Raw genomic sequence first — 13,715 nt, 5'->3', positions numbered from 1 at the left:
TGTCCACTGAGCTGTGAGCCAGGGGGCGGTAATGCGCCTTAACATTGGTTGCCAACCAAGAAGAAGAAGAAGCTGTGAGCCAGGAGGGAGGGGGTGAGTGAGTGAGTGAGTGAGTGATTCGTTCGCTCTATGATTCAGCACAGGAGGGAGGGGGTTAGTGAGTCCTGAGTGATTCGCTTACGCTTACGATTCAGTGTATGGCCACTGTATATATTTATATATAAACATATATAAATAAAAACACTTTTTTTTTTACATTAGTAATTCCTTTTGTGCATAATTTTATATTATTGTTAATAATAAATTAATTAAAACAACCTGAAGAGCCAGTTCGGAGCCGAAAGAGTCGGGTCTTTTTAGTGAGCCGAGCCGAAAGAGCCGGTTCTCTAAAAAGAGCCAGAAATCCCATCACTACTACATAGGCTATATATTGACATATGAAAGTCTTATCTATTATAAACCAATAAATTTAGAATGGTTGCAAATTTAGAAACGATCAAACCTCACTCTAAGAAATGAAACATGGGCTTTTTAAAAATTAATTCTTAGTTTTATGTTCAATATACTTAAAATTGTTAATCTTATGGGTGTAATTAATATTTTTAAATTTGATTTAATTAATTCTAAACCGTTTTAATGTTAAATAATATTGATATTTCCAATTTATTGAACACATTTAAATCCAAAGAGCCCTTTCCACATCCTTTCTGAGCATGCGCAGAGAATGAAAAAAAATCTTCGCGCATACGCATTGACCTTCCTCATCTACGCCACAGTGTGCTTTGGCCACGTGTCTGGAAAGAGGGATTAATCACAATTCATCCGTTGGAGTTAAGGTAATTTCTTCCTATTTATAGTACTTTGTGATAATATATGGCGTATATTTTTCCGGTAAATATGTGGGCCGTATGTGTTCTGTAGGTTGTAGCATTTTGCTAGCATTGGAAACATTCACTTGCATAATCGACGTTACTGCACTTCTGAATATTGTCCCATCTGCGTTTAAAATTTCATTCGAACTCCGAATAGCACACTTATTTTATTTGTTTTATTGCACTATCAAGTTAGGAGAACGTTAGCCCGAACAAGAATTGGGATACATGTGCAGTGATTGTTGACGAGTCCATACTCGTCTGTTTCACTGAAGAGAACCGCTAGCTGCGTAGTTTGCATATCTTCGCGCATCGAGTCTCAAAGAGACCTCTGAAGGTGACCCCCACTTGCCCCCAAAAATAAAATCAAGTATACTGGGTGGTTAGTGCTCCGTTTGTTTGCTACGGTGTCAAAGATATTGCACTTTTATTTAATAGGTCATTGAGAGTTGAAGAGCCCCCCCCCCCCAAGCAAAACGAAAACGGCCCAAAATAGGCCAAAACATGCCACAAAATGCTCTGCTTGGTTAGTGCTTGTTTGTGCCGTTAAAATTAACTTTTGTGCTGCTACGGTTTTCCAGTTAGTAATGTTTTACTTTTTCGCGATGACGTCACGGGCGTCAAGCACGCTCCCCGTGCTTACGGGCGCGAGTGAGCGTCCGGGTGATGTAGACGTCGTAGGAAACGCTCGCTCGCACCCGAGCATTTTGTGGCATGTTTTGACCTATTTTGGGCCATTTTCGTGTTGCTGGGGGGGGGGGGGGGTGAACTCTGAATGACCTATTAAATAAAAGTGTAATATCTTTGACACCTAGCGATACAAACGATGATTTTACCAGCACAAACCGACACAAACGGAGCACTAACCACCCAGTATACTTGATTTTATTTTTGGGGGCAAGTGGGGGTCACCTTCAGAGGGTCACGTTAACAGACTGGGCTGCTCCGGTATATAATGGTAAACGTGCTCACAGGAACAGATTTATGAAATGAGTAATAGAAATTTTGGAGTATTTGAAATTTAACTTGTATTATTAATACATTTTAAAAGAAACAGGATTGTTCTTAAGTTTAGAACATCTCTGTGCTACCCCTTTGCATGTGTCTCACTGTACACGATTAATTTTTTCTGGTTTTCTTTTTCTCTCAGGTTGCTGGTTGTGGAATTTGGAGCTGCGGAGATTTGAGCTGTGCTCCAAAAGTGCATGTTGAAGGTACCTAATGCTTTCATATTATTTACTTTTTCCTTAATACGCAATTTTACATTTTGAATTCTCTTATTTGGTCTTTTAGGTTATGAATGTGGTGTTGTAAGCTTTGCTCTTTAAACAAACAACGATCAAATAATCAAAACAAAGATGGATAAGACATTTGCACACAGACGAAGAGAGGTGATTGAAGAGATGCCATTCATCGCAGAGTTCAAGAGCAGATGGCCGGCCCTCTCTGAGGTATTGGTTAAAAACTGGCCGTGAACAGAAAAGTACTGCTACAGCTTAGTGCAGCTAAATTGTGTTGTGAGAAGGGCAGCTCCAATGGAACGAAAAATTTTGGGAAAACAGGACGTTGCTAACATGATACACGTCAGAGTTTCCTTTTACAACTAAAGTGCAAAATTTGTGCATTTTGTGATTTTCGTACTGCATGGGTGAGGCACTCTTTTGCAGCCACCTGATTCTGCCGGTCCATCTATAAATGTTTTGGGTGGCATGTTGGAACAACTTTTCTGTCGATTTAAAAATCTTTTTTTTTTTTTTTTTTTTTTTTTTTGGGAATCGTAATTGATTTTGCACATTCCCATCTGATTAATCCATTTTCCCCCCTTTTTTTTCTTTAAATCAAACCTGAACAGCACCAGAACTTTTTGTCTGGGATTAGATCAGGTTTGGTCTGGATTTAGTCCTGTTTTGACCTGAACTATTTAAAATTTTTATTTTTGAACTTTGTAGATCAATGCGGAGTTCACCCGAATCACCACAGTTCCACATTCATGAGCAGTCTTGACCAGTACTCTGACCAGTTGATGAAGATTCTACGAAAAAAAGGAGGGGAAACAGCGCGGCGGATCACAGCAGCGTTGTCTGCAATTTCACAGGTATTCTGTCTTGTTAAAATGTTCTGTAACTAATAGATTAGTTGCAGGTTGATCTCAGGTCTGGTTATTAACCTGTATTTTTAACTTTCCTGGGTCATTTTATGCTTGTTCTCTCCTGTGTTATACTTCTCATCTCGCTTTTGGCTTATATTCTGGACTTGGTCCTGACACAAAGCAGAACTAAGTAACTCATGCCCCTAGAGGCCATAAGTGCCGCTGCTGGCATTGTAGCTTTTTTCTTTTCTTTTTTTGTTACTCATTAATTGTCCAAAGGAATAATTAGCTACACTGAGAAAAGACAAAGGCAGAGGACATTTCACATTTCGCCACAACTCAGTGACACAATAGATTTTTTTTTTTCACTCAAACTTGGTATAAATACTGCAAATGTGGTGGTAGCCCGCATACCTCATATTAACGTGACAGTGTGTAGTTTTTGTCATTAATTTTTGGAAATATCTATCAAAATGTTTTTGATTCCTTTGAACAGCACTCCTATGCAACAACACTTTTCTTCCTTCTTTCGGGAGGTACACCACGCTAAAGCTGCATTTTACGCGACCCAATGTATCGCAATCAGTGTAATTGGTCTCATAACTTATAATCTTTATGGGAATGAATTGGTAAGCTTCTCATTCTCTAACACAAAATACTACTTGCTTGCAAAAAGCATGTTTAAAATTACTTAGAAACAATTATGAATTGGTTAAACAACAATAAAAATTGACTTAAGTTCTGTGGGGGTCTCTAAAAACTTCAAAAAAGTAATTGCACTGCATGTGTTGTTTTGTTTAGAGTTCCCGAATCGAAGTGAAGCGTGAATGCATCCTTAAAGCTGTGATTATATACCTGAATGAGAACCCTGAAAATCTCATCAAAGAGTACATGGTAAGTTTATTTTTAAAGGGATATTCCACCCCTCAGTAAAATTTTGACTGTCATAATTCCCAGCGTTTTGTAAGTTGAAAAATGTATTTTCTAAACAAGCCCAGGCATTCTCCTGTTCTGGCAGCAATCAGTTTTCTTTAAATTAGCTTACAACAATAAAGTGCATGGGAAGTACTAGGATTTTGTTTCCATTCACTTACATTGTTTTATGCGAAACTAAAGAAAATAATCCTGGTCAGCAGAATATTGATAATATTATTAATCCTTCTGCCCTCTGTCCATGTTTCATGTATCTTCTTCTTGGTCTTTATTTGGTGATAGTCTTAAATCCACATTTTTCTTTGGTCTGTTCTCCTCAGTCTCATTCAGGGGTATGTGTAATTAGGGTAGTGTGGACCATTTTAACTAAAATGGAGTGAATAGATAGATGATGCGATGACCAAAATACAACGGATTTAAAATATTTCTGTCCTTTTCAGGATTTCAACGTGATGGAAGCTGAAGAGCTCGAGAGGATGGATTTGGGTGTTTATAAAATAATCCATGAAGGAGCACAGCCTGATGACTCCCTTGAAGATGTTGGCATCATTATCGAGAGATGCACAGTCTTGCCGGATCTTCACGATGTGGCGAGCGGGTGTGCACTTTTGTTTGGGCTAATTTACTGCCTCAATCTGAGTTACCCAAAGCCACTTCGCTACACATTTGAGTTCTTCCAGAAGGTGCTCATGGGACTGGAAGACAAAAAACTGTCTAACAAAATACAAGTGCTGAAGAACAGACTCTGCCAAAAGGAGACGCAATGACTCTTCTAGATCGAAATGTCCCCCAAAATAAGTGCTCTGTTTTCTTGCTAAGTAAAACTTTTACTGTTTAAAAGTTTATAAATATATATATGTTGATCCTTGTTTGTAAATATTTTTTCAGCGCTTTTAATGTTTAAGAGATTTACTGAATGCCATTTTTCTTTTGATTGTTGAAAAGAAAACACACTTCAGAAACTGAGTTTTTTGAACTGGGAACAAAATTACCCAGATTGATACATTTTTTTTGTTTCACTTTAACATTTTCTGCAGTTTGAGTTGCTGTGGTAATTCTGCAGACTGTAGCCATTGCAGACCTACAACTGTATTACACTGCACTGTCACTTAGTTGAAACTGGAAAGTTGTTTCAAATGTTTACATTTTGTTTTACGCACTTCATTTAATGTTGCATTATGCAGTGTTTTTTTCCATGTTTAAGCTTTGCCTCATTGAAAGCTTTTGTTCAAGTTGTTAAACCAACACATTTTTTTTTGTATTTATACTTCATTTAAGCTCTGGTGTACCAAGTTTCCATTGCAGGTCAAGAATATTGAGTGTTATAAATGTTAAAGTGTATGTGCAAACAAATGTGAAAAGGTTCTAAGGTTGTCACCTGTACTCAAGTGCTGGATTTTTGGTCTTAGCATTTAATTAAGAATGTTGTGAGATTTGCTATATGCATTTTTTTATTAGAAATACCAAAGTTATAATTCTGAATCTGATTTTTGGAACTGGGGACTAAATCGTCCAGATTAACCTTTTTGTGTCATTTAAGTATTTTCTGTAATTGCATTATACAGTGGATTTTTATTTTTTAAGTTGCTGTGATAGATCTGCAGCTCTGACTAGAATCAAATGTTGTTGTATTGAATTCGACATCCTACGGCACACTACAATGTCACTTTGAAACTCAAATTGTTTCCAATGTTTAAATTTTGGTCATGCACTTCCTTTAATATTGCCTTATGCGGTGTTGTTCCCTGTAGAAGTTTTGCCTTGTTAAGGCTTACCGTGAATAAAGTTGTTGGTGCAGCACCCTTTTTTTTTTTTTTTTTTTTTTTTTGCATTGACACGTTATGTAAGCTTTGGTGTAAAAGAGTTTTCTATTGTAGGTCAAGGATCTTGAATGTTATAAATGTTAACATGTGAGCAAGTGTAAAACGGTTCTCGAGTTGTCACCTGTACTCTGTAGTTAAGTGTTGGACCTTTTGCTGAAGACCTCTGAAAGGTCCAAACACCTAATTACAATGTATAGATGACAGCTCAGGAATTTTTCTAGACTTGTTTTGATGATACCTAAACATTTAGCATATAGATGAAACTATTCATTAAATCATAATTAATCAAATTAATTAGATCCAAAACACAATGTAAATGGTGCCATTAAATTAAAATTAATATTGTCAGTTGAACCTACATTAATACAGTTAATAAAATGAACAAAGTGTTTAAATTCTAATTAATGGTGTTAAATGGTGACAATAAAATAAAGCTGTTGCTTTTATTTAACAATTTCACTTCTGGTATACATCACCATTGAAATTGCAGATAACAACCATATTGATTTATGTTTAATTGACCAAGTTTTGTGGAAAAGATTGGATTTAATTGACAAAGTTAAGGCAAAGTTTTATTTCTTAGAGTGCTCATTAAGGTCACATAACATTTACATGACATTACACAGAAACAAATATAAAGCTAAGAATTAAGAATCATTCAAATAAAATTACAAAATGAATACAGAATGACTTATCCATTAAGAAATGCAGCTTCAATATAAACCTTTCAATGCATAACAAAAAGAATCTGCATAACTAATGCTTAATAGCATGTAAAGTATAAAAACATCTTTCCAGATTATGCAGATTATTTTTCATAAAACACACCAACACTGCATCTGAAGACAACAAGGATTAACGCCTACAGACTGTGCTGACAAAACACTGGAATTTAATTCCTTATTCAGTGAAAATGAAAGTGTACAATTTCAGTTAATTCATAAATGACGCACTAACTTTGATCCAGAGTACATAAACACACACTTTTTCTTTCCAAGTATCCCCGTCACCTTTGAACACAGATAGATAGGGTTATTACTTCCTGCCTTCCAGGCTTCAATGTGCATCCTGGATTGTGATTCAGTTCTTCTCTATCCTGCATAGCAACATTAATTGAACAGATTTCGTTCATTGGCGCTCTGGAAAACAGGCTCTTTACATTTCTTGTGTGGAGAAACCAAACGTCCAGCAGTAAGTAGAAACGCTCTGTGTTAATGTGACTGTATATACGGAAAATTAACTTAAACCTTGCTACTCCACGTAAAAGCTCTGCTCAAATTGCGACTGGAGTTAGTGGCCTAAACTTAAGCTTTGTGAGTTTTTGTGGAGAACACCGAGGCTCTCTGCTCTAGTCCCTGGGTAGTTGGGGCTTCCTGTTTAGCTGCAGAGAGGGTTTATTGTTCTTGGAAGCAGTGTCAAAAATATGTGGTACAACTGGTGTGTGGGCTACGCATGCTTATACTATTGTTGATCCATCGGTCAGACACGGAGAAGAGCAGAGTTATAGCACACAAAGAGCTGAAGCAGAATGTTGAAAACAATGAAAAGTATCGATTGTAGCCACCGTCTGTACTTTTAATACTGCAGTTTTTAATCTTTATTGTTTGTTTCGTGCTTCTTCCGTTCTCGGTGAACTCCGTCCAGTGTTGCCAATAGGGGTGGGTTTTGATAATCGATTTATCGATTAAAATCGATTCTGGCTTGGATAATGTGATATCGATTCATTAAAATCCTGAATCGATTTTTTTAATATTAATTTATTTTGCCCGAAACGCCAGAATCTCAGGTTAAACCTCACAAAATTTCAAGAACCACCAAACAGCTAAAACAGTAAATGAGAGCAGGTACACAGATTCTGCACAAAGATGTAAACACAAAGCTCGGACCCGCCGACGGATCAGAATCAGTGAGATGTCGCCTTTCTCACCCGACCGCATGGACACGGTTGAGGCTGAAAGCCGACAGCTCGCTGCTTCCGATGTTTCGGCGGGTCCGCGCTTTGTTTTTACGCCCTTTTTGCTGTGATTCTAAAGCTGTTAGTTTTATCTCTCTCTAAACATTATTGACCGAACCAGCAGCAAAAGAAGATCCAAACTATGCTTCACAAAAACATCGTCATGAATTCCCTCTCTGACTTTTGCTGTTTTGCTTCCTCCACACTTCATGCACAGCTCGCTCTCTCTCTCGCTTTCTCTGTATACTTCAAGAACAGTTTCCTGTCTAAAAATCTGTTTTCTGCATTATTCGCTTGCTTGTTACGCACAAGTCTACCGTTGTTTACAGCGCTGTCAGACGCTGTTTTTTCCCCTTTTATTTACTTCCGTGTGTGAGTGTGTGGTTATAAGTAGTTTTAAACCTTGTGATCCAGAAAACAGCATAACAGTAAAAGAAGAACTGACTGCCTTACAGTCAGTGCAGGAGCAGCGGATTTGCTCCTGCGCGATTCATTTGCAGTTTGGACGCATAGGTGTTAACGTCTCCTGCCCTGATAGCAGCTGGGGGAGGACTATCCTCCGCCTGTGAGCGCCTTGGCACGGGTGAGGTGCCCACGGCAGTACCGCTGCTTATTGAGAGTAAGAGCGATACGCGTTTTCACGTCAAAAAGTCGTCGTAAATAAGTCTCCAATAATACCAGGAAAAGTCGCCAGATTTGTCGCTAGTCGCTTTTTAGAAAAAAAAGTCGCTAAGGGGGTCTAAAAACTCCCTAAATATAGCGACAAAGTCGCTAAGTTGGTAACACTGAGCGCAGGCTTGCCGCTGCTAAAATTAAACAGAGCTCCCTGAAAGGCACAGCCAATCACCATATTTGTCACGTGACGTAGGACTCCAGTAGAGAACGTAATTTAACTTTTTCTGTACCGCTGGGTGAATGAGACGTTGACAGATCGGTTTTGTTTTTCTTTACTCGAAGAGATCAAATTATTGGTGGGGACAATTCAATCATCGCTGGATATTGGTGGGGACATGTCCCTTCCGTCCATGCCAAATCTACGCCCTTGCTTTGAATACACATTGAACAGAAAACAAACTGGAGGCTGGCTTGACTGCAAGTCTCGAATTGGAGGCTGGCACAAGTTCGGTTTTGCGCTATACAAATCAGCCCTCTTAACACTGTGAAAGAAACGATAGTGATCACAGTAAGTAGAAAACCTGGGTGAATGTGGCTGGCTTCATGTAGGTTGAGGAATGTTGCTGAAATGTACAAGTTAACTTTGCGGAAAATGGTGCTCAGAACGCGGATAGTCTGGGAATCACATTTAAACTTAATAACTAACAGACCGCATTAATTAAAATAATGATAATTACGAAACACCGTAAATGTTAGTCTGTTTTAACGACTGGTCATCCTCAATAAATATTTTTAATGCGATGCATTTTTTGTCAAGCACACTGACTTTCGAAGTTTACAATGGTGAAAAATGAGGAAGTAATATTGTCTCTTTAACGATGGAATGAAATTGCAACTGAATTAGAGAAGAAAAAAACCTAGAAGACGCTATTGGAAATCAAAACAGTGCATTTCCACTGCTAAAAAAATGAAAGAAACATATTAACAATATATTTATTTCGTGACAGAAGTCATGCCGGTAACTTTTTTGTTTGTTTGTGTTTTTTCAGATGAGGGTGTTCTGCTGCTGTACTGCTTTCCTGCTGCTCATCCTTATTCCCACAGCCTGTGAAGGAGGCAACATTTTAGTCTTTCCCTCTGAAGGCAGCCACTGGGTAAACATGAACATTCTACTAAAAGCTTTACACTCCAGAGGACACAACATCACTGTTTTACGTCCCAGCAACAGCTGGTACATAAAAGATGACTCATCCTATAATACCATTACAGTTCTAGTGGAGAATCTCTTGGATCAGAAGTTCATCACAAGACTTGTGTCTGACTCCATACAATTTGAACGAGGGGCCCTCCCCTTGACGAGTTTTCTTCAAATGAGTGGAGGGATGATCAGCTCAATTCTTGATGTTCATAAAGCTGTAGCTAATTTTGTATCTGCAATACTAGATGACAGTGACTTGATAAGAAAACTAAAAGATAGCAAGTTTGACCTGTTACTTGCTGACCCCTGCTGGGGTGTTGGAGTCACTGTGGCCAAATATTTGAACCTTCCTTTGGTTTATAATGTTCGCTGGGTATTAGGTACAGAGGCTCATTTTTCCATAGCCCCGTCACCATTATCTTACATTCCTGTGACTGGAACTGGCAATACTGTCGAGATGACCTTTTTTCAGAGAGTTAAAAACATGGTTTTACACATCATAACTCAAACACAGAACAGCCTGCCGTTTAAACTAGTATACCAGAAAACAGCTGACAAATATCTTGGGCCTGGTTATGATTTTAATGAGTTAATGATCGATGCAGACATTTGGCTGATGAGAGTGGACTTTGTGTTTGAGTACCCACGCCCTACAATGCCTAATGTTGTTTATATTGGAGGGTTCCAGTGCAAACCTGCTAAACCTCTGCCTCAGCACTTGGAGGACTTTGTGCAGAGTTCTGGAGAGCATGGCTTCATCCTCATGTCTTTGGGGACTTTTGTGACTGAACTTCCTTCTGACATGGCAAATGAGATCGCTGCAGCTTTTGCTAAACTACCACAGAAAGTCATCTGGAAGTATAAATGTGACAGACCAGCCACTCTGGGCAATAACACTTTACTGGTGGACTGGATGCCACAGAATGACCTTTTGGGACATCCAAAAATAAAACTATTTGTGGCACATGGAGGAACAAATGGAGTCCAAGAAGCTATTTATCATGGAGTCCCAGTTGTGGGCATATCCTTTTTTTTTTGATCAATATGACAACCTGCTACGTCTGAAAGAGAGGGGGGGCGCTAAGATACTTACATTAACTACAGTGGACAAAGACAACAACTTCCTGAAGGCCATAGAGGAAGTCCTGAGTGATCCCTCCTACAAGGCGAACATGCAGAGACTTTCCAGGCTACACAGAGATAAGCCAGTAAAGCCACTGGATAACGCCCTCTTCTGGATAGAGTTTGTCATGAGGCACAAAGGAGCAGCTCACCTGAAAGCACGGTCCTACAGAATGCCCTGGTACTCCTACCACTCTGTAGATGTAGTTTTGTTCCTGGCTGGAGCTATGCTGCTCGTGTTTTTAGCAGTTTTTTTCTTTATTAAATGTTTATACGCTGCAGTGTGTAAATATAAAGTGAAACGTGAGTGAGGTATTTTAGTGGGATCGTGGGCTGAGCTTGACTTCCTGGTTTGCCTGAACTAATGCCATGTTCAGCTTTTTTGTAATTGATCATTAGCCATAATAATGATATAAAACGCAGCTGCATCTTTCTTTTTTGCTTCTTCTGCAATTTATTGTAACCTCAGCTCAACAGTATTGCAATAACAAGTTGTATTTGTCAGTTTCGGAAAGGCTCATTTTCTCTCATCACTCAATGAGTAAAGACAAGAAGGATTAATCCATACTGTAAGGCACTGTAATCCGTACTATAATGCCAGAACAAAAACTGATATTAGTGCAATTTAAATTCCATTTCATATGCATTCATGAGTTAAACCAAAAAAATCCCCCAAACAAAGTTCCACATATCATAGGGATCACTGTAAATAAACTGCTCACCTCTGGGAATTTAAAATATCTCCTGAGTTTGGTTACCTACCGCTTTATTTGATGCTTGAGCAAAACTACTTTAAACCCTCTTAAAGGATAACATGGAGAGATTTACAAGGCTACAAGATAAGAATACAAGAAAGCCACTGGATAGCTCAGTCTTCTGGATATAGTTTTACCTGAAAGCAGAGTCCTAACTAGGGATGGGTATCGTTTAGGTTTTATCCAATACCTGTGCCAAACCGGTACTTTTGAAATGGTGCCGGTGCTTAAACGGTGCTCAAACCGGTGCTTAAAAAATGGAGAACACAAAATTGGTCCAAAAACCTCTCATGTTCAGCTGTTTTTTTGTAAAAAGATAACAATGTTAGCCTTTTCTGCAGCTATGGGGCATATATGGTATCACTCTTGGCTGGAAGCAGTGCTTAATCAATGGAAAAAACACAAACTTTGTCCAAAAACCTCTCATGTTTAACTGTTTTCCACTTTTTCTTTGGTCATTTTAGCCTTTTTGGCCACCGTGAAGGGAGTATCTGCCATCAAACAAGAAGACAGCCGCATGTAGCTATGATGTTTGCTAGTTCACCTTACATGCATTAATGTAGTAAGTAAGTAAGTAAGTTTATTTATTAAGCGCTTTTCATAGACAGGTAGTCACAAAGCGCTGCACACAGAGATTAAAATAAACAGTACGATAAATAGCAAAATGCACAATATACACAATATAGAGTTTAAATGTAAATTAAAAATATAAAAATGTAAAAAGCATTGGTCAACAGAAAGCTTGTTTAAACAGTAAAGTTTTTAACTGTTTTTTAAAGGATTCCACAGAGTCAACCAAACGTAGTTGTAGAGGTAGACTGTTCCACAGCCTTGGTGCCACAGACTGAAAGGCTCTGTCCCCTTTCGTCTTCAGACGTGTTCTGGGAGCAACCAACAAACTCTGAGTCTGTGAGCGGAGACAGCGAGCAGTAGTGTATTTTGTGAGAAGCTTGGATAAATAATCTGGGGCTTGGCCATTTAGTGCTCTGTACGTTAAAACAATAATTTTAAAACGAATTCTAAAATCTATTGGGAGCCAATGTAAAGAACATAAAATAGGAGTGATGTGAGCTCGCTTGCTAGAGCGAGTTAGTAGTCTGGCTGCTGCGTTTTGTATAGCTTGGAGGCGAGAAAGAGATGATTTATCCAAGCTGGTAAACAGGGAATTACAATAATCTAAACGCGATGACACAAATGCATGGACAATTTTTTCCAGTTCAGCTAAGGAGACCATATGTCGCAATTTAGAAATGTAATAACGTGGTTAGCCTACTCAACGTAAATTACACACGAACAACATTAAGCTACTCACGCAGAGAAGAACGGCTGCTGCTGCCATCATCATCCGTCATCATTTCTGCTACACTGGCAGGGCTAAGGGCCAGGACTCTCCTCTTCGGGTTTTTGGGGGATGTTGCTCCGGGTCCGATAACAGGCAACCCACCCGCAGTAGATGTGCACGGTGTGAGGTCTCGCAGCAAGCTATCAAATACGGCGCATTTCTCGGCTTTTAAAAAAAACGCTATGCGTCGCCAGGTGTTTCATCGGATTTGAGGTGTTACCTCCTTTGACAGTATCACAGTATCACCTTAAAGCACGTGTTGCAGGCTGCTGAGTTTGCATATTTTGCTGTGAAGTACAGCCATACATTTGACCGGTCCTCCTTGGGCATTTTTAATCTGTAGCTCTGCTCTAAAAGAACGTACGTACCTGGACCCGCCTACTATCCTCAGAAACGTAAAATGATTGGCTAGAATCTAAAGCGTATCACAGCTCAGGAAAAAAAAGCACCGAAATAAAGCACCGAAATGTGCGCTGCTTTTCGGTCTGGTTACTACCGTTTATGTCAGAACCATACCGGTACCCATCCCTAGTCCTAACATACCCTGGTGTTCTTACCACTTTGTAGATATAGTTTTGTTTCTAGTTGGAATCATGCTGCTTGTGCTTTTAACTGTTGTTTATCTTGTAACGTGATGAAACACTGCATTATGTACAAATAAAAAGAAATATGAGTAATCAGAAAGTAAGGATTTTCTTAATGCAGACTTTTGCAATTTTATATCATCATTTCATTTTCTTATGATATTTCAGCAAATTTAATAATAAATAAAACACTTAAAATTATTCATGGCTAAACCACAAAATTGAGCTTTTTTTTAATGCAAACTCACCAGTGCACTTACCTGCCATAGTCTGTAACTGCTGTTTGGCTTACTGAATCTAATCTATTGTACAGATAGAAATGTGTTTCGTTATAGGAAGGACCCAAAGGTTTATTTTTTGTGTAATAAATACATTTAAGTCAGATTCACTGTAGTCAAAAGAACATTTCACACTGCAGTAATTAATGT

The 13,715-nt window shown here is 38.6% G+C and overlaps 1 protein-coding gene and 1 pseudogene across 3 annotated transcripts; both read left to right on the top strand.

The window, feature by feature from the left end:
- The first annotated feature begins 733 nt into the window (after window positions 1-733).
- On the top strand, window positions 734-5,694 carry LOC146393325 (uncharacterized). 2 transcript variants are annotated; one of them, XM_084929751.1, is made up of 6 exons: window positions 734-836; window positions 2,023-2,086; window positions 2,166-2,323; window positions 2,822-2,967; window positions 3,763-3,855; window positions 4,335-5,694. In XM_084929751.1, the coding sequence occupies exons 4-6, from the start codon at window positions 2,863-2,865 to the stop codon at window positions 4,659-4,661; spliced, it is 525 nt and encodes a 174-aa protein (XP_084785877.1). In that variant the 5' UTR covers window positions 734-836; window positions 2,023-2,086; window positions 2,166-2,323; window positions 2,822-2,862; the 3' UTR covers window positions 4,662-5,694. The 2 variants fall into 2 exon arrangements, with proteins under 2 accessions (XP_084785877.1, XP_084785878.1); XM_084929752.1 differs by lacking the exon at window positions 2,166-2,323.
- A 2,726-nt stretch (window positions 5,695-8,420) lies between these two features.
- Window positions 8,421-13,522, top strand: LOC146393324 (UDP-glucuronosyltransferase 2C1 pseudogene; annotated as a pseudogene). Its single transcript, XR_014800351.1, has 2 exons — window positions 8,421-8,854; window positions 9,336-13,522. The product of XR_014800351.1 is annotated as a UDP-glucuronosyltransferase 2C1 pseudogene (transcript).
- The last annotated feature ends 193 nt before the right edge of the window (window positions 13,523-13,715 follow it).

This window comes from Perissodus microlepis, chromosome 1 (genome assembly GCF_051167445.1).
Source record: "Perissodus microlepis isolate ML-2025 ecotype Zambia chromosome 1, ASM5116744v1, whole genome shotgun sequence".
Classification (NCBI taxonomy): Eukaryota; Metazoa; Chordata; class Actinopteri; order Cichliformes; family Cichlidae; genus Perissodus; species Perissodus microlepis.
This window is presented reverse-complemented; position numbering and strand designations above follow the sequence as displayed.

What these genes read in the sequence shown, in the direction of transcription:
- LOC146393325 (XM_084929752.1), top strand. Translation starts at nt 2,863, where the DNA reads ATGAGCAGTCTTGACCAGTACTCTGACCAGTTGATGAAGATTCTACGA. An exon ending in CGTTGTCTGCAATTTCACAG is followed by an intron (nt 2,968 to 3,762) that starts GTATTCTGTCTT and finishes TGTTTTGTTTAG; the next exon opens with AGTTCCCGAATCGAAGTGAA. An exon ending in ATCTCATCAAAGAGTACATG is followed by an intron (nt 3,856 to 4,334) that starts GTAAGTTTATTT and finishes TGTCCTTTTCAG; the next exon opens with GATTTCAACGTGATGGAAGC.